At 50.7% G+C, this 27,128-nt stretch overlaps 2 protein-coding genes across 3 annotated transcripts in view; one reads left to right on the top strand and one right to left on the bottom strand.

Moving 5' to 3' along the window:
* Positions 1-9,981, top strand: part of dhtkd1 (dehydrogenase E1 and transketolase domain containing 1) — a 29,645-nt gene extending 19,664 nt beyond the window's left edge. Inside the window, exons 10-17 of the mRNA XM_078419467.1 lie at positions 704-843; positions 1,618-1,768; positions 3,125-3,231; positions 3,945-4,109; positions 4,499-4,581; positions 6,133-6,299; positions 6,953-7,038; positions 8,637-9,981. Of these exons, the coding sequence (XP_078275593.1) occupies positions 704-843; positions 1,618-1,768; positions 3,125-3,231; positions 3,945-4,109; positions 4,499-4,581; positions 6,133-6,299; positions 6,953-7,038; positions 8,637-8,738 (1,001 nt within the window). The 3' untranslated portion in view covers positions 8,739-9,981. The remainder of the gene's footprint in view (positions 1-703; positions 844-1,617; positions 1,769-3,124; positions 3,232-3,944; positions 4,110-4,498; positions 4,582-6,132; positions 6,300-6,952; positions 7,039-8,636) is intronic.
* A 2,137-nt stretch (positions 9,982-12,118) lies between these two features.
* Positions 12,119-27,016, bottom strand: nudt5 (nudix (nucleoside diphosphate linked moiety X)-type motif 5). 2 transcript variants are annotated; one of them, XM_078419464.1, is made up of 9 exons: positions 26,949-27,016; positions 23,451-23,627; positions 20,585-20,652; positions 19,802-19,854; positions 18,677-18,784; positions 17,796-17,891; positions 16,576-16,677; positions 13,974-14,234; positions 12,119-12,668 (listed from the first exon to the last, which is right to left on the bottom strand). In XM_078419464.1, exons 2-8 carry the CDS (start codon positions 23,493-23,495, stop codon positions 14,194-14,196), a joined length of 513 nt encoding a protein of 170 aa, XP_078275590.1. In that variant the 5' UTR covers positions 23,496-23,627; positions 26,949-27,016; the 3' UTR covers positions 12,119-12,668; positions 13,974-14,193. The 2 variants fall into 2 exon arrangements, with proteins under 2 accessions (XP_078275590.1, XP_078275591.1); XM_078419465.1 differs by lacking the exon at positions 26,949-27,016 and adding an exon at positions 26,811-26,928.
* Positions 27,017-27,128: the final 112 nt, after the last annotated feature.

The following is a 27,128-nucleotide window of genomic DNA, read 5'->3' as shown; positions in this document are numbered from 1 at the left end:
TGATGATGCTGCTGGCCTTGCCGAGGCAGCGTGAGGTGTAGATGGAGTCGGTGGAAGGGAGGTCGGTTTGTGTGACAGACTAATTCTGCGTACACCACTCTCAGCAGTTCCTTGCGGTCCTGGGTGGGGATGTTGCCAGACCAAAGAGCAGGTGAATCCTTGATCCAAGGGCGTGCAGCGTAGGTTCACCAGGTTAATTCCTGGAATGGCGGGACTGTCGTATATTGAAAGACTGGAGCGATTGGGCTTGTTTTCACTGGAAGGATGAGAGGGGATCTTATTGAAACATATAAAATTATTAAGGGATTGGACACGTTAGAGGCAGGAAACATGTTCCCAATGTTGGGGGAGTCCAGAACAAGGGGCCGTAGTTTAAGAAAAAGGGGCAGGCCATTTAGAACGGAGATGAGGAAAAACTTTTTCAGTCAGAGAGTTGTAAATCTGTGGAATTCTCTGCCTCAGAAGGCAGTGGAGGCCAATTCTCTGAATGCATTCAACGGAGAGCTAGATAGAGCTCTTAAGGATAGTGGAGTCAGGGGGTATGGGGAGAAGGCAGGAACGGGGTACTGATTGTGGATGATCAGCCATGATCACATTGAATGGTGGTGCTGGCTCGAAGGGCCGAATGGCCTACTCCTGCACCTATTGTCTATTGTCTATTGAATGTTAAATGAGTAACACGGGGATGCTTGCTTTCATCGAGGTTTCAACGTGCGGCTGAGCGGGCAAGACGTAGGCCGTGGGACGTTCAGCCAGCGCCACGCGATGGTGGTCTGTCAGGAAACGGGAGATGCCTACATCCCCCTCAACCACATCAGCCCGGAACAGCAGGGATTCTTTGAGGTACATAGGGCCGCGTTCACGACCTTCAGCCCGTGTGCCTCTGCCGCTAACCTAATGCTTAACGGAGGTCAGCTCGGGCTCGCTGGGGCCAATGGGCCTGTTTCCACCCTGCGTCCCTGACTAAACTAACTTGAGGAAGGACATCCTTGCCATGGAGGCAGTGCAGCGTTGGTTCACGATGTTAATCCCCGGGATGGCGGGACTGTCCTATGAGGAAAGATTGGAAAGACTGGGCTTGTATTCACTGCAGTTTAGAAAGATGAGAGGGGATCTTATAGAGACGTATAAAATTATAAACGGACTGGACAAGCTAGATGCAGGAAAAATGTTCCCAATGTTGGGGGAGTCCAGAACTAGGGGCCACACAGTCTAAGAATAAAGGGGGAGGCCATTTAAACAGAGATGAGAAATAACTTTTTCACCCAGAGAGTTGTGAATTTGTGGAATTCTCTGCCACAGAAGGCAGTAGAGGCCATTCAAGAGAGAGTTAGATAGAGCTCTAGGGGCTAGTGGAATCAAGGGATATGGGGAGAAGGCAGGCACGGGTTACTGATTGTGGATGATCAGCCATGATCACATTGTATGGCGGTGCTGGCTCGAAGGGCTGAATGGCCTCCTCCTGCACCTATTGTCTATTGTCTATTGACTCTGTGCATCTACCCGATCTATTCTCTCTGGGCAATGGACTGTGTGCATCCACCAGATCTATTCTTCTCTATATTATTTGACCGTGTAATATTAGGGGACTAACCTGCACCATCTTCTTCCCGTCAGGTGTGCAACAGTCCGTTGTCAGAGGAGGCGGTGCTGGGCTTTGAGTACGGGATGAGCATTGAAAGCCCGCGGCTGCTGCCCATCTGGGAAGCACAGTTTGGTGACTTCTTCAACGGCGCTCAGATCATGTTTGACACCTTTATCTGTGGAGGTGAGCTCTCAGTCCCTGCTTGTCAGCAGAGAGGCTGGCCACTCTTGGATCGGCACGGTGGCGCAGCGGGATGAGCTGCTGCCTCACGGCGCCAGAGACCTGGGTTCCATCCTGACTACGGGTGCTGTCTGTACGGAGTTTGTACGTTCTCCCCGTGACCTGCGTTGGTTTTCCCTGAGATCTTCGATTTCCTCCCACACTCCAAAGCTGTACAGGCTTGTAGGTTAATTGGCTTGGTACAAATGTTTTAAAAAATGGTCTCTAGTCTGGTAGTGTTAATGTGCATGGATCCGCTGGTTGGCATGGACTCGGTGGGCTGAAGGGCCTGTTTACAAGTTCTATCTCGAAACTAAACTAAACTGAAAAATTAAACCCACACCTCTTGTAACCGCACGTGATTATGGAAACTTTCATATCAAACGGAAAGGAGTTGAAAAGAGGAGTTCCCTCTGGTTTCCATCCCAATATTAATTACTCAAACAAACAAGTGGTGTAATGGAGAGTGAAGAACAGTCTGAAGAAGTCACGACCCCAAACGTCACCTATCCATGTTCTCCAGAGATGCTGCCTGACCCGCTGAGTTACTCCAGCACTCTGTGAAACGTCACCTATCCATGTTCTCCACAGATGCTGCCTGACCCTCTGAGTTACTCCAGCACTCTGTGAAACGTCACCTATCCATGTTCTCCACAGATGCTGCCTGACCCGCTGAGTTACTCCAGCACTCTGTGAAATGTCACCTATCCATGTTCTCCACAGATGCTGCCTGACCCGCTGAGTTACTCCAGCACGTTGAATGTTTTTCAGTTAAAGATAATAGTTGGTGTTGGAGGCCTCTGCTCTAAAGGACCGGCTATCCAGATCTGAAGAAAATAATGAATGTTTTACTCACACACTGCTTGTTGCTTCAGTGGCTTTAACGCCAATCTGTGTGGAACATGTGTTATGTCCAGTTCAGTTTCAGTTGAGTTTATTGTCACGTGTACCGAGGTACAGTGAAAAGCTTTTGTTGCGTGCTAACCAGTCAGCGGAGAGACATTACACGATTACAATCGAGCCGTCCACAGTGTACAGATACATGATAAGGGAATAACGTTTAGTGCAAGGTAAAGTCGATCAAGGATAGTCCGAGGGTCACCAATGAGGTGGATAGTAGTTCAGCACTGCTCTCTGGTTGTGGTTGGATGGTTCAGTTGCCTGATAACAGCTGGGAAGAAACTGTCCCTGAATCTGGAGGTGTGCGTTTTCACACTTCTGTACCTCTTGCCTGATGGGAGAGGGTCTGAGTATTGCAAGCTTACAAGCCTAATCGTGATCGTTTTCTCAGTGCTGAATGCAGTTCCTTTATTGTTACAGGTGAGGCCAAATGGCTGCTGCAGAGCGCAATGGTTATTCTCTTACCTCACGGATACGATGGAGCAGGCCCGGAACATTCCTCCTGTCGCCTGGAACGTTTCCTGCAGGTCATCTTTCCCTTTCCTTCCTAACCCGATCTTCACGACAAATACACACAGCAGCTCAGACACCATCCCTGGATTGGTGACAATTCTTCAGACTGATCACCTGTCCATGTTCTCCAGAGATGCGGTCTGACCCGCTGAGTTACTCCAGCACTCTGTGAAACGTCACCTATCCACGTTCTCCACAGATGCTGCCTGACCCGCTGAGTTACTCCAGCACTCTGTGAAACGTCACCTATCCATGTTCTCCACAGATGCTGCCTGACCCGCTGAGTTACTCCAGCACTCTGTGAAACGTCACCTATCCACGTTCTCCACAGATGCTGCCTGTCATTTAGATAATTAGACCATCCTCCCTCCCTCCGGTTAATCTTTATTCTTCCTTGCGAGCCAATGACAACCAGATCAAAATTATAATAAATTTTCCTTGCTTTTCATAATGTATTGACGGATAATGACCCAGATTTGTTTGACCTGAACTAGTATCTACCTCATTGGTGACCCTCGGACTATCTTTGATCGGACTTTGCTGGCTTTACCTTGCACTAAACGTTATTCCCTTTATCAATTATCTGTACACTGTGGACGGCTCGATTGTAATCATGCATTGTCTTTCCGCTGACTGGTTAGCACGCAACAAAAGCTTCCCACTGTACCTCGGTACACGTGACAATAGACTGAACTGTGACTGCGTGATAACCTCCTTCCTTCTGCAGATGTGTGACAGCGAGGAGGCGGGCGTAGATGGCGACAACGTGAACATGTTCATCGTGCACCCAACCACGCCCTCCCAGTACTTCCACCTCCTGCGCCGTCAGATGGTGCGAAACTTCCGCAAACCGCTCATCGTGGCCGCTCCCAAACAGCTGCTCCGCCTGCCGGTGAGCGCACGCACGCACGCACGTGGGGACAAAGGGCCAAATACGGGACACAGGGTGGCGTCACCGCCCCGCGCCCCACGTGACCTCACCCAGCCAGCAGCCACGTGCTCCCGCTCCACCAATGGCGGCAGCCATTGGTGGAGCGGGAGCACGTGGGCGCCGGCTGGGTGAGGTCACGTGGGGCGCGGGGCGGTGATGTCACCTTGTCCCTTATTTGGGAGTGAGGAAGTTGGCAACCCTGCTAATACGGGACAAGGGCGGCCCCGTACGGGACAAACTAATTTAGCCCAAAATACGGGATGTCCCGGCTAATACGGGACAGTTGGCAACCCTCGTGATAAAGCTCGCTTCATCCAGCCTCATCTCTTGTTCTCCTCTTCCTTCTGAAGGCAGCAGTCTCCAGTCTAGATGAGATGGCACCCGGAACCACCTTTAAGCCTGTCCTCGGAGATCCGTCTGTGGATCCAAAGAAGTAAGTTGTTTTCGTTTTTCCAAATTGATCACAAATCTATCACGCTGCGTTACTGTGAATGCATTGTCAGAAGGAACTCCAGAGATGCTGCCCGACCCGCTGAGTTACTCCAGCACTCTGTGAAACGTCACCTATCCATGTTCTCCACAGATGCTGCCTGACCCGCTGAGTTACTCCAGCACTCTGTGAAACGCCACCTATCCATGTTCTCCAGAGATGCTGCCTGACCCGCTGAGTTACTCCAGCACTCTGTGAAACGTCACCTATCCATGTTCTCCACAGATGCTGCCTGACCCGCTGAGTTACTCCAGCACTCTGTGTCTATCTTCTCGAGAATCACCTACGTGACAAACCTTTTTGTCATTTTTAAGCAGCTCCTCTGTCTTTTCTGTTTATTTGATAATTCTCTGGGGCTTTTCATTCCTAACTTTCATCGAGCTACCTATTTTAATGTGAAGTTATATTGCAGAGAATACACAAATGTCACTGAGATTATGGGTAAAAAATGATTGCAAAGAAGAGACTGGATATCTGCTTGTATTCAGAGACAAATGTTAACCCCTTGGGTGAAGGAATTCTGGTGTCGTTATCGAGGAAGAGCGGCACGGTGGCGCAGTGGGTAGAGCCGCTGCCTCACAGCGCCAGAGACCCGGGTTCCATCCTGACCTCGGGTGCTGTGTGCGTGGAGTTTGCACGTTCTCCCCGTGACTGCGTGGGCTTTCTCCGGGTGCTCCGGTCTCCTCCCACACTCCAAAGACGTGCGGGTTTGTGGGTTAATCGACACCTCTGTAGATTGCCCTCCAGTGTGTAGGGAGTGGATGGGAAAGTGGGATAACACGGAACTAGTGTGAACCCGTGATCGCTGGTCGGCATGGGCTTGGTGGGCCGAAGGGCCTGTTTCCACATTGGATCTTTCAATCAATTGAATCATTCTCAGAAAGACACAGTTTATTGACTCCCTACAGTCAAAGTCTGGAAATGGTCCCCTACCCAAAACGTCCTTTGACGGACTGAGCTTGAAGAAGGGTCTCGACCCAAAACATCACCCATTCCTTCTCTCCAGAGATGCTGCCCGTCCCGCTGAGTTACTCCAGCATTTTTCCTCTGTCAGTCCTTTGACTGTTCATCTCAGCACTCATTACTTTGACAATTTGCAGCTAATAGTTTTGTTTAGTTTAAAGATGCAGCGTGGACACAGGCCCTTCGGCCCACCGGGTCTGTACCTACCAGCGATCCCCGCACACAAACACTATCCTACACACACTAGGGACAATTTTACATTTACCAAGCCAATTAGCCTCCAAACCTGCACGTCTTTGGAGTGTGGGAGGAAACTGAAGCACCCGGAGAAAACCCATGCAGGTCACGGGGTGAACGTGCAAACTCCGTACAGGCAGCACCCGTAGTCAGGATGGAACCCGGGTCTCCGGCGCTGTGAGGCAGCAGCTCTACCCGCTGCACCACCGTGCCGGCCCCAGTGTGGATTTAACAGTGAATGATGTTCCTGCAGTTGGGTGAATTCTGTTCTTCACACTGTGTTTCTGCTCTCAGTGTGAGCCGGGTGGTGCTGTGTTGTGGCAAACACTATTACGCTCTGCTGAAGCACAGAGAGGGTTCGGAGGCAGCGCGCAACACGGCGTTGATCAGAGTGGAGGAGCTGTGTCCCTTCCCACTGGAACAGCTGCAGCGGCAAATGGACACGTTCAGCAACGCCAAAGGTCAGGCTGTTACACAACATCACGCTGAATGAGGCAGGAAACATGTTCCCAATGTTGGGGGAGTCCAGAACCAGGGGCCACAGTTTAAGAATAAGGGGTCGGCCATTTAGAACGGAGACGAGGAAAAACTTTTTCAGTCAGAGAGTTGTGAATCTGTGGAATTCTCTGCCTCAGAAGGCAGTGGAGGCCAATTCTCTGAATGCATTCAAGAGAGAGCTAGATAGAGCTCTTAAGGATAGCGGAGTCAGGGGGTATGGGGAGAAGGCAGGAACGGGGTACTCATTGAGAATGATCAGCCATGATCGCGGTGAATGGCGGTGCTGGCTCAAAGGGCCGAATGGCCTCCTCCTGCACCTAGTGTCTATTGTCACAAGTGCCAAGGTTCAGTGAAATAGTTTTTTTTCCCATTCAGATCAGTAAGACAATCACCGTACGACCCGAATCGTCACCCATTCCTTCTCTCCCGAGACGCTGCCTGACCCGCTGAGATAACCAGCATTTCGTGTCTATCTCCGATTTTAACCAGCGTCTGCAGTTTTTGTTTCCTACACATAAATACTCAGAGATCTGCTTTACCGATAATTGCAAGGAGAAGCCTGAGAGAATCGTAACATATAACATTACAAATACTGAATTAGAACATTATTTTTCAGACTTCATCTGGAGCCAAGAAGAGCCGCAGAACATGGGCCCCTGGGTCTATGTTTCTCCCAGATTTGAAAAACAGTTAGGATGTAAGGTAAGGCAATAACTGGAGCGCTACAACGCTGAGAACTATATTCTGCACCTGGCAACTTCCCCTTTGCTCCACCTGTTGTATCAGGTTGCCAACTGTCCCGTATTAGCCGGGACATCCCGTATTAGCCGGGACATCCCGTATTTTGGGCTACATTGGTTTGTCCCGTACGGGACGCCCTTGTCCTGTAGTGGGCAGGCAATGTGATCATTGCGAATGGCCCACCCTGCCAAGGTATGCAAATGTCACCACATAAAGGACGCTTACAAAGTTACAGATTCCCCCCCCCTCCCCCTTAACCCCAGTTCCCCCATGTTCTCCCCCCCTCCCCTCTCCCCCCAGTTCCCCCTTGTTCTCCCCCCTCCCCTCTCCCCCCAGTTCCCCCTAGTTCTCCCCCCTCCCCTCTCCCCCCAGTTCCCCCCCTCCCCCTTAACCCCAGTTCCCCCTAGTTCTCCCCCTCCCCTCAGTTCCCCCCCTCCCCTTAACCCCAGTCCCCCCTTGTTCTCCCCCTCCCCTCTCCCCCCAGTTCCCCCTTGTTCTCCCCCCCTAGTTCCCCTAGTTCTCCCCCCTCCCCTCTCCCCCCAGTTCCCCCCCTCCCCCTTAACCCCAGTCCCCCCTTGTTCTCCCCCCCCTCCCCTCTCCCCCCAGTTCCCCCTTGTTCTCCCCCCCTCCCCCTTAACCCCAGTCCCCCTTGTTCTCCCCCCTCCCCCCTCCCCCTTAACCCCAGTCCCCCTTGTTCTCCCCCCCTCCCCCTTAACCCCAGTCCCCCTTGTTCTCCCCCCCCTCCCCTCTCCCCCCAGTTCCCCCTTGTTCTCCCTCTCCCCCTGGCCCTCCTTTCTTCCTTCCCTCAATCAATTATCATTGATCAATCGTTATCAATCCGCATTCAGTGGATGAATTTAGTGGTTGAATTTTAAAGAGTTTGATAGAGCTAGGGGTTGCCGACTTCCTCACTCCCAAATCAGGGACAAAAGGTGACGTCACCGCCCCGTGCCCCACGTGACCTCGCCCAGCCAGCGGCCACGTGCTCCCGCTCCACCAATGGCGGCCGCCCGAGCTGGGAGGCGGGTTGCTACGCAACCTCCGTTAGGCGGCGCCTGGGCCTCCCAGCCTACAGTGTCCGGGCCTACAGTGTCCGGGCCTACACTTTCCGGGCCTACACTGTCCGGGCCTACACTGTCCGGGCCTACACTGTCCGGGCCTACACTGTCCGGGCCTACACTGTCCGGGCCTACACTGTCCGGGCCTACACTGTCCGGGCCTACAGTGTCCGGGCCTACACTGTCCGGGCCTACAACGCCCCCCGGGTCTAATAAGGGACAGGGGCGGTCCCGTACGGGACAAACCAATTTAGCCCAATATAAGGGATGTCACAGCTAATACGGGACAGTTGGCAGCCCTGGATAGAGCTCTAGGGGCTAGCGGAATCAAGGGATATGGGGAGAAGGCAGGCACGGGTTACTGATTGTGGATGATCAGCCATGATCACATTGAATGGCGGTGCGTACAGGCTCGAAGGGCCGAATGGCCTCCTCCTGCACCTATTGTCTATGTCTCGGTGCAAAGCCTTTAACTCTGGTGGTGTTTTGATTTGTTTCCAGCTCCGGCTGGCCAGTCGACCACCTCTGGCAGTGCCTGCAGTCGGGATCGGCAGCCTACACCAACAACAGATCCAAGACATCCTCGCCACAACCTTCTCCTGAAAGCACTTGGTGCCAACGTGTCTCTCTGCAGCCTGCACGGCATCCCAGAACACCTTCATCATCACTTTCTTGAAAACTATAATTACTAACAAAATCATGACGATTCTCGGTTGAAATATGGATTTGTTTATGGTGTTGGAAAGAAAACGGCAGATGCTGGTTAAAATCGAAGGTAGACACAAAACGCTGGAGTATCTCAGCGGGTCAGGCAGCATCTGTGGAGAGAAGGAATGGGTGATGTTTAGGGGCAGGACCCGCCCCCCTCCACTGACATCAGTCTGAAGAAGGGTCTCAACCTGAAATGTCACCCATTCCTTCTCTCCACAGATGCTGCCTGACCCGCTGAGTTACTCCAGCACTCTGTGAAACGTCACCTATCCATGTTCTCCACAGATGCTGCCTGACCCGCTGAGTTACTCCAGCACTCTGTGAAACGTCACCCATCTATGTTCTCCACTGATGCTGCCTGACCCGCTGAGTTACTCCAGCACTCTGTGAAACGTCACCTATCCATGTTCTCCACAGATGCTGCCTGACCCGCTGAGTTACTCCAGCACTTTGTGTCTACCTTGTATATTGTGTTGTTTGTGGGGTGAAGGCTGCCGGCGACACACGTTGGCGTGGTTTATGAGTTGTTTTAACGGGTCTCTTCCAACCTTTCAGCAGTAGAGTTGCTGCCTCACAGAGCCATACCTGTGAAGTCAGGGAAATAATGCCAGCTGTGGCTTGTGAACCAATCACTGTCCTCGTTCATGCCATTTAAAGAATATTTAAAGATCCGGAATTAAAAATTAAAGTACCGTGAGTTAACCATCTGCCTTCTATCTGATGTGGTTGCTTCTGCAGAGCCTGTTAACCAGTTAATGGCACAGTGGCACCATCAGTAGAGCCACTGCATCAAACATCAGAGCCAATGGTTCAATCCTGACCTCGGCCGCCCATGCCCCCTTGTCCCATAGAAGTGATGGGAGGTTAATTGTCCAAAGTGTCCGTGTGTGTGAAGCAGTATCACTGGGCTGGCTTTGTCCTGCCCCCCCCTCTCCCCCCTCCAATACCACAATCAGTCAGAAGGGTCCCAACACAAAACATCACCTATCCATGTTCTCCATAGATGCTGCCTGACCCGCTGAGTTACTCTGGCATTTTGTGTCCAGCCCCACACATTCTGCCAGCTCCAGCCAGCGTGGGTTGTGAGCGGCGTGGGGAAAGTGCCACACTGGCAGCAGAGGCTGAGCTGGTACGAGGGGGGGAGGGGGTCAGGGTCAGGGGCGGGTTGAGATGGGTTCAGTCCCTCGGCTGAAGCAGGTTGGGACGGTGGGAATCTGATCGCATGGAAGGCTGTGGGACACGTGCCTGGCAGGGAACGCGTGACAGAGTTGGGAACGCGTGACAGAGTGGACAACACCTGCGTGGCAGGGAACACGTGACGGCGTGGGGAACACGTGACAGAGTTGGGAACGCATGACAGAGTTGACAACACGTGCGTGGCAGGGAACACGGGACGGCGTAGGGACATCGATGGAGGGGGGAACACGGGAAGGGGTAATGGGCGGGGAACACGTGTGAAGGGCGTACCCTTCTACACACGGATCAGGAGGGACGGAGTTCCATGCCGGGTCTCCCGCGGCTCTCCCGCCTCACCGTCAGTACTGGGGCAGCGCGGGGAGCGGGCTCACCGGCACACCAACCCCGCTACCTCCTGTACACACGGCGGGAACGCACCACCTCCCCAGTGACTTACAAACTGTCACAGATGCACTGGAGGATCTGGATCAATAGGAATGCCAGGGGTTACACAGAAAATAGGTGCAGGAGGAGGCCACTCGGCCCTTCGAGCCAGCACCGCCATTCATAGAAACACAGAAAATAGGTGCAGGAGGCCACTCGGCCCTTCGAGCCAGCACCCCCATTCAATACGATCACCTAAAATCAGCACCTTGTTCCTGCTTTCTCCCCATCGCCCTTGATTCCGTTGGCCCTAAGAGCTAAATCTAACTCTTAGGTTACGGGGAGAAGGCAGGAGAATGGGGTTGGATGGGAGAGATCGATCAGCCATGATTAAATGGCAGAGTAGACTCGATGGGCCGAATGGCCAAATTATGCTCCTATCACCTATGAAAACAAATTACCTGGCTGAACATTTTGTAAAGATGTTGTGCACTGAGTCGAGAGACACCGGAAATGGACACATTTGCTCAAGTAATCTAACGAGCATTGCTGTGCTGTGGTGCAGAAGTCCAATGATGGATGCTCTTGTGACTTAAGTCACGAGCGATACTCCGCACTTTTAATGAGTTTACCAAACTGAAAAACCAAGTAAGCATTTAGTGCAAAAACATATTTAATATGGGGGGGGGGGGGGGGAGAATGTTAAAGACTAAATAAATTGATTAATTTAGTCTTGGACAAGATCTTAAACAAGAAGCGTGCGTTTTGATAAATCCACATCCTATGATATACTGGCTGCTGAATATACGAGAGCATTTTTTATCTAATTCAAACAATATCCTTGTGCCATAACCTTTCTAAACTATTTTTCAACTATTGTATTCCCCTTGTTGAATATGTATCTTCAATAAAAGCTTGCTACTGTAACTATTCTGCCACCTAGGTCAGGCCTTGAGAAAAGCACTTCCTCAGATCAAATTCAATCTTAAATGTGTACTTGTAAACATTGCAGAAGGACCCACTAGAGTAAGTTGGAATGCACGTTTTAAACAGCTTTCCTGCACGCTGCAAAACAAATGTTGTGGATCCTTCCAAAAGGTGCAAAGGAAATGTTCTCAAAGACAATAAAACAGTAAATACTTGCGAGCAGGAGGCAAGGAACTGCAGCAGCTGGAATTTTGAACGAAACACAAAGTGCTGGAGGAACGGTGGTGCAGCAGGTAGAGCTGCTGCCTCACAGCGCCAGAGACCCGGGTTCCATCCTGACCACGGGTGCTGTCTGTGTGGAGTTTGTACTTTCTCCCCGTGACCTGCGTGTGTTTTCTCCGTTTTCCTCCCACACTCCACAAACGTGCAGGTTTGGCGGTTAATTGGATTCTATAAATTGGTAAATTGCCCCCTTAGTGTGCAGAGCACCCAGAGGAATCGCGCGCGGTCACGGGGAGAACATGCAAACTCCACGCACGCACACACACGCACACGCAGGCAGACACAGGCAGGCAGCGCCCGAGGTCAGGATGGAACCTGTGAGGCAGCAACTCTACCGTTACACCACCGTGCCACTTTTATCAAACCCTCATGCAACTTATGCAGGAACGAAATTGCAGATGCTGGTTAAAATCTAAGGTAGACACACAATGCTGGAGTAACTCAGCGGGTCAGGCAGCATCTCGGGAGAGAAGGAATGGGCGACGCTTTGGGTCGAGACCCTTCTTCAGACTGAAAACCTGAAACGTCACCCATTCCTTCTCTCCAGAGATGCTGCCTGACCCGCTGAGTTACTCCAGCATTGTGTGTCTACCTTGTGCAACTTACCCGATCCGTGACAACGTTTTATAATTGCACAGGGAAGATTATATTTTGCAAAAACATAATTCCTATCACTAGCCTCGCTCATTCCTTGCTCAGATGTGACAATTGCCATCAGTTATCGTGATTCCTGCCACACGCTTGCTTTGAGAATAAGACAGATCTGTAAACTTGCATTCCTATGCCTAATCCTAATTTTAACATGACTACTATTATAGTTTCTTTGCACAATGACAGATTATAAAGATGGGGTTTACACAGCTTCACTGGGACTGACTTTCTCCTCGACCATCTCCTTCTTCCAACAGCGGTCTTGATTGCAGACAAGGAAATCGTCCTCCCTTCAAGCTTTTAAGACAGGCAACACGTCTGGCTTAGAGGCTTCATGGGTCAAACCCAGGGCGTAGATGTAAACACGAGAATCCACCACGATGTTCTCCGTCAGAAGCATTTCTTAAAGAAAAAAAGCAAGCATTCACCGTCTAGAACACAGAACATTGAAGAGTGCAAGTGGACACAAGATGCCGGAGTAACTCAGCGGGTCAGGCAGCATCTCGGGAGAACATGGATGGGTGACGATGGGTGACAAAGTCCCGCCCCCTCCCCTGACATCAGTCTGAAGAAGGTCTCGACCCGAAACGTCACCCATTCCTTCTCTCCCGAGATGCTGCCTGACCCGCTGAGTTACTCCAGCATTTTGTGTCTACCTTTGATTTAAACCAGCATCTGCAGTTCCTTCCTGCACATTGAACAGTGCAGCACAGGAACCCACAGTGTCTGATACCACGTTCACCTGATCTCATGTGTCGGAAGGAACAGCAGATACTGGTATCACTCAGCGGGACAGGCAGCATCTCTGGAGAGAAGGAATGGGTGACGTTTCGGGTCAAGACCCTTCTTCAGAGTCTGAAACGTCACCCATTCCTTCTCTTCAGAGATGCTGTCTGTTAAACTGATCTCCTCTGCATGCACATGATCCAAAACCATCCAACCCGACAAACCTTTAAATCGTATCTGCCTCCACCACCACCCGTGTAAAAAACCTGCCCCACACATCTCCTTTAAACTTTCTTTCTCTCTCTTTTAGTTTTATCCTCTAGTGTTGGACATTCCCACTCTGGGGAATATATATGTCGACCCAATCTGTGCCTCTCATATTTTTATATATTTATATCGAGTCTCCCCTCAACTTCCAGCGTTCTAAAGGAAAACAATCCAAGTCCTGGCAGCCCAGCCCATCACACACACCACACTCCCCACCATTGTAGATGTGGCCCAGCCCATCACACACACCACACTCCCCACCATTGTAGATGTGGCCCAGCCCATCACACACACCACACTCCCCACCATTGTAGATGTGGCCCAGCCCATCACACACACCACACTCCCCACCATTGTAGATGTAGCCCAGCCCATCACACACACCACACTCCCCACCATTGTAGATGTGGCCCAGCCCATCACACACACCACACCATTGTAGATGTGGCCCAGTCTCACACACACACCACACTCCCCACCATTGTAGATGTAGCCCAGTCCATCACACACACCACACTCCCCACTATTGACTCCATCTACACTTCATGCTGCCTCAGGAAACATGATCAAAGACTTTTAAAATAAGTTAAATTTCTTCAAACATGGAAAAGGTACGCCACCGGTCCCTGTGCTGAACAAGATGCCACGATAAACTAATCTCATCGGCCCACATGTGTCAAAAGTTCTAGACTTAAACAAAAATGCTAATCTTACCGTCAATTTTCTTTCGAAGCTCGTTCAAAGGAATTAAAATAACTTCAACAAATTCTGAGAAGACAAAGTGTTTTGGTGAGTAGGCAGTGATCGTTCAGGAATGAAGCGTGAAAACATAATCAGACTGTGCATCTGCAGTTATCTTCCTGCACCACATAATCAGACTGGCCAGTGCTACGTAAGAACGGGCAGCTGTTTAATCATACTTAGCCAAACCAGATCAGCGCAAGAAATAATGTTTTGAAAACGTACCTCCGTCATCTGAAATGTGAAGAAAACACTATTTAATCCATGTGAAATCAGGTGTCTAATTACAAGCATCACACAATCACACAACAGAATAGAATTAATAAGGTTTAGTTTAGAGATACAGCACGGAAACAGGCCCTTCGGCCCATCGAGTCCGCGCCGACCATCGATCGCCCGTTCACACTAGTTCCGTGTTATCCCACTTTCTCATTCACTCCCTGCACACTGGGGGGGGGGGGCAATTTACAGAGGCCACAATTAAACTAAAAACATAGAAACATAGAAAATAGGTGCAGGAGGAGGCCATTCGGCCCTTCGAGCCAGCACCACCATTCATTGTGATCATGGCTGATCGTCCCCAATCAATAACCCGTGCCTGCCCTCTCCCCATATCCCTTGATTCCACTACCCCTAGAGCGCTATCTAACTCTCTCTTAAATCCATCCGGTGATTTGGCCTCCACTGCCCTCTGTGGCAGAGAATTCCACAAATCCACAACTCTCTAGGTGAAAAAGTTTTTTCTCATCTCAGTTTTAAATGGCCTCCCCTTTATTCTTAGACTGTGTGGCCCCTGGTTCTGGACTCCCCCAACACTGGGAACATTATTCCTGCATCTAGCTTGTCCAGTCCTTTTATAGTTTTATATGTTTCAGTAAGATAAGACAAAAATAACGCATGTCTTTGGGATGTAGTTGTGGCGCAGCGGGTAGAGCTGCTGCCTCACGGCGCCAGAGACCCGGGTTCCATCCCGACTACGGGCGCCGTCTGTACGGAGTTTGTACGTTCTCCCCGTGACCTGCGTGGGTTTTCACCGAGATCTTCGGTTTCCTCCCACACTCCAAAGACGTGCAGGTATGTAGGTTAATTGGCTTGGTAAATGTAAAATTGTCCCTAGTGCGTGTAGGATAGTGCTAGTGTGCGGGGATCGCTGGGCGGCATGGACTCAGTGGGCCGAAGGGCCTGTCTCCATTCACCATTTAAAAGACACCTAGACAGGTACATGGATAGGACAGGTTTAGAGGGATATGGGCCAAACGCAGGCAGGTGGGACTAGTGTAGATGGGGCATGTTGGTGGGCCTGGGTGGGTTGGGCCGAAGGGCCTATTTCCACGCTGTGTGACTGAGCTACGCTGGTGCAGGGAGCCGCTGCCAGAACGGGTTGGTGTGGGTGTCCACGTTAGCAGCTGAGTGCAATCGTGGAAGAAAGCGCCATGGGTAAACCGCCAGCCACCAGCGCCCCCATGTCCCGTAACACATAGACACTCCGAGCAGTCCTGAACTGCCATCTACCTCATTGGTGACCCTCAGACTATCTTTGATCGGACTTTGCTGGCTTGACCTTGCACTAAACGTTATTCCCTTATTATGTATCTGTGCACTGCGGACAGCTCGATTGTAATCATGTATTGTCTTTAGAGTCATAGAGTGATACAGCGTGGAAAAAGGCCCTTCCTCCCACCTGCCCACACCGACCAACATGCCCCATCTACACTAGTCCCACCTGCCCACACCGGCCAACATGCCCCATCTACACTAGTCCCACCTGCCCACACCGACCAACATGCCCCATCTACACTGGTCCCACCCGCCCACACCGACCAACATGCCCCATCGACACTAGTCCCACCTGCCCACACCGGCCAACATGCCCCATCGACACTAGTCCCACCTGCCCACACAGAACAACATGCCCCATCTACACTAGTCCCACCTGCCCACACCGACCAACATGCCCCATCTACACTAGTCCCACCTGCCCACACCGACCAACATGCCCCATCTACACTAGTCCCACCTGCCCACACCGACCAACATGCCCCATCTACACTAGTCCCACCTGCCTGTGTTTGGCCCATATCCCTCCAAACTTGTCCTGTCCATCTGAAATTTAACATCTGCAGTTGGAAAGTTACTGGAGAGTATTCTGAGGGATCGGATATGCAGGCATTAGTGTGGGCAAGGGCTGATTAGGGACAGTCAGCATAGTTTTGTTCGTGGGAGGTCGTGTCTCACAAATCTGATTGAGTTTGTTTTGAAGACGTGACCAAAAAGGTTGATGAGTTGTGTAGGGAGGAACTGCAGATGCTGGATTACACAATAGATAGACACAGAGTGCTGGAGTAACTCAGCGGGTCAGGCAGCATCTCTGGAGAAAAAGGAAACTTTTTCGACACGAAACGTCACCTGTCCATGTTCTCCACAGATGCTGCCCGACCCGCTGAGTTACTCCAGCACGCTGTGTCTATCTATCTAAGGTTGATGAGTCAGTCTCTCCGCTGACTGGTTAACGCGCACCAACAGCTTTTCACTGTACCTCAGTAGACATGACAATAAACTGAACTCAACAACTCACCGAGCCGCTGCTTGGGTTTGATGTTGTGCGAGTCGTCCCCGTTGATGTTGACAAACACGTACTGCATGGTGCAGTTGGTCAGCCCCGGGTCCAGGCACACCACTGCAACACACAGAGCATGCATCACACCACTGCAACACACAGAGCATGCATCACACCACTGCAACACACAGAGCATGCATCACACCACTGCAACACACAGAGCATGCATCACACCACTGCAACACACAGAGCATGCATCACACCACTGCAACACACACAGAGCATGCATCACACCACTGCAACACACAGAGCATGCATCACACCACTGCAACACACAGAGCATGCATCACACCACTGCAACAGAGCATGCATCACGCCACTGCAACACACACAGCACGCATCACACCACAGCAACACCCAGAGCATGCATCGCACCACAGCAACACACAGAGTATGCATCACACCACAGCAACACGCAGAGCATGCATCACACCACTGCAACACTCTGAGCATGCATCACACCACTGCAACACACAGAGCATGCATCACACCACTGCAACACACAGAGTATGCATCACACCACAGCAACACACAGAGCATGCATCACACCACAGCAACACACAGAGCATGCATCACACCACTGCAACACACACAGCACGCATCACACCACTGCAACACACACAGCATGCAACAGCCCGCATCAAACACAAGCACTGTGATCATGCCGTCCACGAGAGCTCGCGGCTGCCGGCTCCCGCCGACCAGCACGGGGCCGGGGCCACGACGGGCGCCGCAGGCCGGTGGACAACGCGCTGCCGAGAACCACGAGGGACCCGATGAGGGGGAGGGTGGGTGGGGGGGAAAGAGAACAAAGAGGGTCGAGGAGTGGGGGGGGGGGGGGCAAAGGGGGATCACCGCGGTGTCGGGGGGGGGGGGGGCACCGAGAGAACAGAGAGGGACCATCAGGACGACATGCGTGGCCACTCTCTGAATACACTTTGCATACTCTTTGCGTACTCTCTGCATACTCTCTGCATACTCTCTGCATACTCTCTGCATACTCTCTGCATACTCTCTGCATACTCTCTGCATACTCTCTGCATACTCTTTGCATGCTCTCTGCATACTCTTGCAGAGGGGGAATGGGCAGGAGAGGGGGAATGGGCAGGAGAGGGGGAGGGGGAGGGGGGAGGGAGGGGCCAGGGGCTGTGTCACGCCCGCTGCCGCTGGGGTCTGACCTGGGGTGATGCTGCTGACCTCTCCCTTGTACCCGGTCTCCTCCAGCAGTTCCCGCAAGGCAGCACCTTCCACAGTCTCCCCGTCATCGATCAGACCTGGGGGGGGGGGGCACAATGACAACTCCGGACACAGTGAGCAGGGCCACCCCCTCCCTGAACATTCCCTCTGTAGCTGGAAAAATACTTTGCCGCCAAGTTCAGGAATTAAATTTGAAATAGAAAAGATCATCCAAGATTGTAGGAACCGCAGGGCTCAGCAGGTCGAGCTGCTGCCTCACGGCGCCAGAGGCCCGGGTTTGATCCTGACCTCGAGTGCTGTCTGTGCGGAGTTTGCACGCGATCTCTGGTACCTGGTTCTCTCCACCCCACCCCCATATCCCTTCCTCCAATCTTCTCACCTTATCTCACCTTTTCATCTCTTGATCTTTGTCCAAAGATCTGTCTATCGGCCCCCTCCCTCCCCCCCTCCCCCCCTCCCGACACCAGTATCCACCTATCACTCGCCAGGCTTTGTCGTGCCACTACCTCTCCTCCAGCTTTCTCTCCCCTCCACTACAGTCCGTGTGAACGAGAGTCCCGACCTGAAACGTCACCAACCCGGACAATGTAGAAACAAAAAACTGCAGATGCTGGTTTGTACCAGACAGACACAATGTGCTGGAGTAACTCAGCGGGTCAGGCAGCATCTCCGGAGAACATGGATAAGATTCCGTCTGAAGAAGGGTCTCGACCCGAAACGTCACCTATCCATGTTCTCCAGAGATGCTGCCCGACCCGCTGAGTTACTCCAGCATTTTGTGTCTACCTTCAATTTGAACCAGCATCTGCAGTTATTTCCCTACACTATAACAACCGTGGTCAAGGGGACAAAGTTACGTCACCAGCGGGAAGCTCCAGGCAGTAGCACCCCATGGGCGGCCGGAACTGCTTCACCATGATCAGGCAGTCGTAATGTAGAGTCTTCTTCAGCAACGCCAACACGGCTACACCTAGAGACAGGCCACACCAGGGGTTACAGACACGCACACACAGGGGCTACAGTCACACACACACAGGGTGGATGAACCAGCACACACACCAAGCAGGGTCGAGTCACGCACAGCACAGTGAGACATGCCCCGTCATTCTCACCCCGGCCATTCCTCCTTTTCCCCGCTCCCGTCCGGCAGAAGGTACGGAAGCTTGAAAGCGCGCACCACCAGACTCAGGAACAGCTTCATCTTCTTTTGCTGTGTTTGATGGCGTTTACAGAGCACTATGTTTTCGTTGTGCTGCCGCAAGTAAGAATGACAATTTTGCTGTTTCGGGACACATGACAATAAAACACTCTTGACTCTTCTGAACGGCCCTTCCATAAGCTAGGGTGCTGTCCGATTCACCTCTACCCCATTGCGGACATTGGACTTTGTCTGTGGAACTGATGCGCTACAATGCTGAGAACTATATTCTGCACTCTGTATCTTCCCCTTTGCTCCACCTGTTGTACTTGAGTTTGAATTGATTGTATTTATGTGTGGTATTATCTGTAAAACAAAGCTTCTCACTGTACCTCAGTACACGTGACAATAATAATAAACCTAAACTTTCCTGACAATGGAACGATCTCCCAACACTCACCTGCAGCTCAAACCACCTGGGACCACGTTACACTCCCAAGGGACAGAGCATAAAATGGGTGCAGCACAAGTTAGGGTCGGCACAGTGGCGCAGCGGGTAGAGCTGCTGCCTCACAGCGCCAGAGACCCGGGTTCCATCCTGACTACGGGTGCTGACTGTACGGAGTTTGTATGTTCTCCCCGTGACCTGCGTGGGTTTTCTCCAGGTGCTCCGGTTTCCTCCCACACTCCAAAGATGTGCAGGTTTATAAATTGTCCCTAATGTGTAGGATAGTGTCCGTGTGCGGGGATCGCTGGTCGGTGCGGACTCGGTGGACTGAAGGGCCTGTTTCCGCGCTGTATCTCTAAAGTGTATAATGTGAAGCCGCCAGATACTGCTTGTCGACTCACCATCGCATTTACTGTTGGGTTTCCTGGTCGTTCTTTTCACCGTTTCCCACACCCTGTTTCAACAGAACAGAGGAAACCTGTTAGAAATAGATCGGTGGTAAACAACAGAATGACCTGCATCACTAAACGTTATTCACTTTATCCTGTATCTGTTCACTGTGGACGGCTCGATTGCAATCGTGTGTAGTCTTACTGCTGACTGGTTAGCACGCAACAAAAGCTTTTCACTGTACACGTGACAAACTAGACTAAATTAAATGGCACGGTGGCGCAGCGGTAGAGTTGCCGCCTCACGGCACCAGAGACCCGGGTTCGATCCCGACTGCGGGCGCCGTCTGTACGGAGTTTGTACGTTCTCCCCGTGACCTGCGTGGGTTTTCTCCGATATCTTCGGTTTCCTCCCACACTCCAAAGACGTACAGGTTTGTAGGTTAATTGGCTTGCTATAAATGTAAATTGTCGCTAGTGTGTGTGGGATAGCGTTGGTGCGCGGGGATCGCTGGTCGGCGCGGACTCGGTGGGCCGAAGGGCCTGTTTCCTCGCTGTATCTCTAAACTAGAAAAAAAATTGATTAGACTAAAGGTGTGGTGGAAGAAGTGTATTTTGAGAAGGGAAAACAGAACTTGAAGGTACAAAGATGGAACCGCAAGGCGGGAGAGGCAGGAACAAGTGCCAGAGCACGCAGATATTCTGGGAAGAAGGGGCACAGAGTAATACAATGTGCCCGAGACCCCCTCCCCTCCTCCGTCCCCCCTCCCCCCTCGCCCGTGTGCAAGTGCTTGCCTGGTTTTGCCCGTGGGATCGATGTAGGTTGTCTGCAGCAGCTGGGCCCATTTGCCCTTCACCAGAACCTGGGAAAGGAAGAATGATCAAGTCAATGTGAGTTTATCATCATCTGCACCGGGCCGGTGAGATACAGTGTGGGTGAACACAGAGTGCTGGAGTAACTCAGCGGGTCAGGCAGCATCTGTGGAGAACATGGATAGGTGACGTTTCACAGAGTGCTGGAGCAACTCAGCGGGTCAGGCAGCATCTGTGGAGAACATGGATAGGTGACGTTTCACAGAGTGCTGGAGTAACTCAGCGGGTCAATAGACAATAGGTGCAGGAGGAGGCCATTTGGCCCTTCGAGCCAGCACCGCCATTCAATATGATCATGGCTGATCGTCCTCAAGATCCTTCTTCAGATCCGAAACGTCACCCATTCCTTCTCCCCAGAGATGCTGCCTGTCCCGCTGAGTTACTCCAGCATTTTGTGTCTGCCTTCGATTTTAATCAGCATCTGCAGTTTTCTTCCTATGCAGGGAGTGTGAAAGACTTTGGTTTTGTGCAATTAAGGATCTTGTGTGAATTATTGTATTTAATAAACTCGCATTCCCCTTCATATCATATCATATCATATCATATATATACAGCCGGAAACAGGCCTTTTCGGCCCTCCAAGTCCGTGCCGCCCAGCGATCCCCGTACATTAACACTATCCTACACCCACTATGGACAATTTTTACATTTACCCAGCCAATTAACCTACATACCTGTACGTCTTTTGGAGTGTGGGAGGAAACCGAAGATCTCGGAGAAAACCCACGCAGGTCACGGGGAGAACGTACAAACTCCTTACAGTGCAGCACCCGTAGTCAGGATCGAACCTGAGTCTCCGGCGCTGCATTCGCTGTAAAGCAGCAACTCTACCGCTGCACTACCGTGCTGCCTCGATTGTTACTTGTAGTGTAATTTGCGAGGGGTCTTGACTCCATTACCAGAAGGATGTGGAGGCTTTGGAGGGGGTGCACCGAAGGGCTCGAAGGGCCGAATGGCCTCCTCCTGCACCTATTGTCTATTGCACAAGAGGTTTAACAGAACACTGCCTGGATTAGAGAGTGTTGGCCCCCCCACCCCCTATTCTGGGGTAGACTGACTCTATTTATTATTTTAAAGAATAGAATATTTGAATGGGTTGCTTTGTGTAATTAAGAATCTCGTGGGCATTATTGTGTTTACGTTTACACACAGGTCAAGGTGATTCCAGCACTTTGAGCTCTCTGTCATTAATAAACAATTTGTCCGTTGAAAGCATCATAACCCCCAGTTTGATTTTTAGTTTGTCTTTATATTGGTTTTGGAGACCAGAACCAAATGTTTGAGGTTAGTTTAGTTTAGAGACACAGCGCGGAAACAGGCCCTTCAGCCCATCGAGTCCACGCCAACCAGCAATCGCCCGTTCACACCAGTTCCGTGTTATCCCACTTTCTCATCCACTCCCTACACACTGGGGGGCAATTTACAGAGGGGCCGATTAACCCACAAACCCGCACGTCTTTGGGATGTGGGAGGAAACCGGAGCACCCGGAGAAAACCCACGCAGGTCAGGGGGAGAACGTGCAAACTCCACACAGACAGACAGCACCCGAGGTCATGATCAAACACGGGTCTCTGGCGCTGTGACATTTCCATTCTGGGGGGGGGAAGGCTCTGACTGTCTACCCTATCCATGATGTGGCACGGTGGCGCAGCGGGTAGATCTGCTGCCTCACAGCGCCAGAGACCCGGGTTGCATCCTGACTACGGGTGCTGTTGTACGGAGTTTGTACGTTCTCCCCGTGACCTGCGTGGGTTTTCTCCGGGTGCTCCGGTTTCCTCCCACACTCCGAAGACGTACAGGTTCATAGGTTAATTGGCTTGGTATAAATGTAAATTATCCCTAGTGAATTATGCCTGTTTAGCGCTTTTATTGTTGGACTGTGTTTTTGGGGGTTTTGGGGTTGTGTGATTTGAATGCCTATTTAATGCTTTTATTGTTGGACTGTGTTTTTGGGGGTTTTTGGGGTTGGGTAATTTGGGTGCCTGTTTAGTGCTTTTATTGTTGGACTGTGTTTTTGGGGGTTTTTTGGGGGTGTAATTTTGATGCTTATTTAATGCTTTTGTTGTTGGACTGTGGGTGATTGAATTAACATTTTGTTCAAGATGGCCGCGCCGTTGTGTCTCGCTGCCTGCCACTGTATGTTTCTTTTTTTTCCTAGTCAGATGTGCAGCACTTTGGTCAACGTGGGTTGTTTTTAAATGTGCTATACAAATAAATTGACTTGACTTGACTTGACTTGACTAGTGTGTGTGTAGAATAATGTTAGTGTGTGGGGATCGCTGGTCGGCGCGGACATGGTGGGCCGAAGGGCCTGTTTTCACGCTGCATTTCTAAACTAAACTAAAGTTCCCAGAATTTTATAACCTTCTATCAGGTCTCCTCTCAGCCTGCAACGTTCCATAGAAAACAATCCATGCCCGTCCAACAACCCTGTCACTAAGAGAGCAGAGGAAAATGCAGGTTGTGACCAGTTACCTCCTCTTTGACGGTCGACACAAAATGCTGGAGTAACTCAGCGGGTCAGGCAGCATCTCTGGAGAACATGGAGAGGTGACGTTTCACAGAGTGCTGGAGTTACTCAGCGGGTCAGGCAGCATCTCTGGAGAGAAGGAATGGGTGATGTTTCGGGTCGAGACCCTTCTTCAGACTGATGTCATGGGAGGGGGCGGGACCCGACCCGAAACGTCACCCATTCCTTCTCTCCAGAGATGCTCCCTGACCCGCTGAGTTACTCCAGCATTTTGTGGCTACCTTCGATTTAAACCAGCGTCTGCAGTTTTTTCCTACCTCCTCTTTGACGATGAACTGACACGTTCGATTGTGGGGTTCCATCTTTCCTCTCGTGTCCGGGCGTTGATATTTAACTTTGTTGTTTTTTTGGGGAACAAAACCAACAGATTGGGATTCAGAGTGAACAGTCCCGGTCCCACAACACTCCCTTTTCTCCTAAAGGTTTTCTTCAATCTAAAACGCGACAGAAAATTGAGGACGGGCTTTTAGCGGAACATTTCCAAAAAACATCGCAATTGTCAAACAGTTCCCTTACTGTGTTTGGTCAACAAGAATGATCTGACTTGGGTTTAACATTAACAGCTGTTGACCCACAAGTTACTAACCTGTGGGATGAACCGTTTCCAAACTTCACCCCATAACCCACACTCTGTTACACATCCCCCCCCCCCCCTCCTGGCTTTACATTACACATCTCTTCTCTCATAGAAACATAGAAAATAGGTGCAGGAGGAGTCCATCCGGCCCTTTGAGCCAGCACTTTGAACCATTCATGATGATCATGGCTGATCATCCACAATCAGTACCCTGTTCCTGCTTTCTCCCCACATCCCTTGATTCCGTTAGCCCTAAGGGCTAAATCTAGCTCCCCTCAGAACACAAACAGCTAGAGTAACTCAACAGGTCAGGCAGCATCTCTGAAGAACGCAGTTAGGTTTGAGAACATGGCCAAGAAAGCACACCAATGCCACTACTTCCTCAGAGGGCTTAGGATGTTCAGCATATCCCCAACAACTCTCACCAACTTCTACAGATGCACTGGTACAAAGTGTTTTATCGGGACGCATCACAGCTCGGTTTGGGAACAGCTCCATCCAAGATCACAAGAAATTGCAGCGAATTGTGGACGCAGCCCAGTCCATCACACACACAAACCAACCTCCCTTCCACCGACTCCATCTACACCTCACGCTGCCTCGGCAAGGCCAGCAGCATCATCAAGGACCAGTCTCACCCCGGCCACTCCCTCTTCTCCCCTCTCCCATCGGGCAAGAAGTACAGAAGTGTGAAAACGCACACCTCCAGATTCAGGGACAGTTTCTTCCCGGCTGTTATCAGGCAACTGAACCATCCTACCACAACCAGAGAGCGGTGCTGAACTACTATCTACCTCATTGGTGACCCTCGGACTATCTTTAATCGGACCTTACCTTGCACTAAATGTTATTCCCATAATTCCCTTTATCATATATCTGTACACTGTGAGTAGACACAAAATGCTGGAGTAACTCAGCGGGTCAGGCAGCATCTCGGGAGAGAAGGAATGGGTGACGTTTTGGGTCGAGACCCTTCTTCACTGTGAATGGCTCGATTGTAATCATGTATTGTCTTTCCATTGACTGATAAGCACGTAACAAAAGCTTTTCACTCTACAACCTGTAGAAATCATTTCTTTCAATCCACCCTTTCAACAGTTAACAGTCTTCTGTGGAAGAATATGTAGATCACTGCTTTGTGAAAGGTTAGAGGAGCAATTTATAAGCACAGTCATCGGTCATACACAAAAACAGGCCCTTTGGCCAAACCTGTCCACACCAAACAAATTGCTGAACTGAGCTAGTCCCAATTGCCCACATTTGGCTCTCTAAACGGCCTTATGGACGGCACGGTGGCGCAGCGGTAGAGTTGCTGCTTTACAGCACCGAAGATCCTGACTCCGGGTGCTGTCTGTACGGACTTTGTACGTTCTCCCCGTGACCTGCGTGGGTTTTCTCCGAGATCTTCGGTTTCCTCCCACACTCCAAAGATGTACTGGTCCGTAGGTTAATTGGCTTGGTAAATTGTCCCAAGTGCATGTAAAACAGTGTTAATGTGCGGGGATCGCTGGTCGGAGCGGACGGTGGGCCGAAGGGCCTGTTTCTGCGCTATATCTCGAAACTAAACTAAACCTTTCCTATCCACTATGCTCTACCAATTCTTTGACAATTGTATTTATATACTATATCGAAGATTTACAAGGATGTTGCCAGGACCCGGTGGCCTGAGCTACAGGGAGAGGTTGAGTGGGCTGGGACTCTATTCCTTGGAGCGCAGGAGGATGAGGGGTGATCGTATAGAGGTGTATAAAATCCCCTGTAAGTCTTTCCCCTCTCACCTAAAGCCTGTGCCCTACAGTGTTAGACTCCTGCACTCTGGGTAGAAGACTGTGACCAATCATCCTGAGAGTTGGGGAGAGAGAGACATAGAGATATGGAAGGGTAAGGTGTGTAAATGACAGATCAAAGGGGATGCTGTTCAAGGAATCAGAATCCTGCAACACCCTCTCTCGACACTCCCCTTCTGTGATTCCTTGATCATCGTCCCCTTTGATCTGTGTTTACACACTTTACCCTTCCTTATCTCCATGTCTCACTCTTCCCTGGCGGCAGTCTGAACAAGGGTCGCGACCTGCAACGTCACCCATTCCTGCTCTCCAGAGATGCTGCCTGTCCCGCTGAGTTACTCCAGCATTTTGTGTCTATTTATCTGGTGTAAACCAGCATCTGCAGTTCCTTCCGACACATTTGTAAACAAAGAAACAGAAGAGAGAACTAAAATAAATAATTACAATTGGGAACTTTATAAACAAGGACTGAGAGAGAGATATCTACTTCACACACAAGACTTTGTGTGAGAGAAAACTAGAATTAGGAACTTCATAAGCAGGATTTAATTGAGAGTTAGAAAGAGTTATACTTTAGAAACATATAACATTCTTAAGGGATTGGACAGGCTAGATGCAGGAAAAATGTTCCTGATTTTGGGGGAGTCCAGAACCAGGGGTCACAGTTTAAGAATAAGGGGTCGGCCATTTAGGCCTGAGATGAGGAAAAACCTTTTCACCCAGAAAGTTGTGAATCTGTGGAATTCTCTGCCACAGAAGACAGTGGAGGCCAATTCACTGGATGTTTTCAAGAGAGTTAGATTTAGCTCTTAGGGCTAACGGAATCAAGGGATATGGGGAGAAAGCAGGAACAGATTGTGGATGATCAGCCATGATCATATTGAATGGCAGTGCTGGCTCGAAGGGCAGAATGGCCTCCTCCTGCACATATTTTTCTAAACAAGGTTTGACCGAGAGAGAGATTTATACTTTATACACAGGGAGTGACAGCATTATAGAGATTTATTCTTTAGAAACAGGGTTTAATTGAGTGTTAGAGAAAGGTATAATTTATTAACAAGATATAACTGAGAGCTAGAGATACTTATACCTTAGAAACAAGGTTTAACTGAGAGTTGGAGATGTTTACATCTGAGAAACAAGATTGAACAGAGATATTTATATCTTAGAAACAGAGTTTAACTGAGAGAGAGAGAGAGAGAGATTGATCTTTTATAATCAGGAAGTAACTGAGAGATTCCCACTTTACGCACAGATCTCCAGAAGCAGCAGCAACCCGTGGCTCCCACGTTAGTTGGTGAATAATTCATGCAGAGGAGGGTTAACTCTCGGCTGCCGGTCACAGCCGGGCCGCAGAGAGCAGCAGCGACATTAGACAGAGAGCCCATTACCTGCGAGCAGAGAGAGAGAGAGAGAGAGGTGAAGCCCGGAACCTCCGCTCCGGACGGTTCAATCCGCGGGCCGGGGGAATGGGTTGGGAGACGGACCGGGGGAAGGGGTTGGGGGACGGACCGGGGGTTGGGGGACGGACCGGGGGAAGGGGTTGGGGGACGGACCGGGGGAAGGGGTTG

This window comes from Rhinoraja longicauda, chromosome 23 (genome assembly GCF_053455715.1).
Source record: "Rhinoraja longicauda isolate Sanriku21f chromosome 23, sRhiLon1.1, whole genome shotgun sequence".
Lineage (NCBI taxonomy): Eukaryota > Metazoa > Chordata > Chondrichthyes > Rajiformes > Arhynchobatidae > Rhinoraja > Rhinoraja longicauda.
Note: the sequence above shows the minus strand (reverse complement) of the source record. Positions and strands in the feature narration are given on the sequence as shown.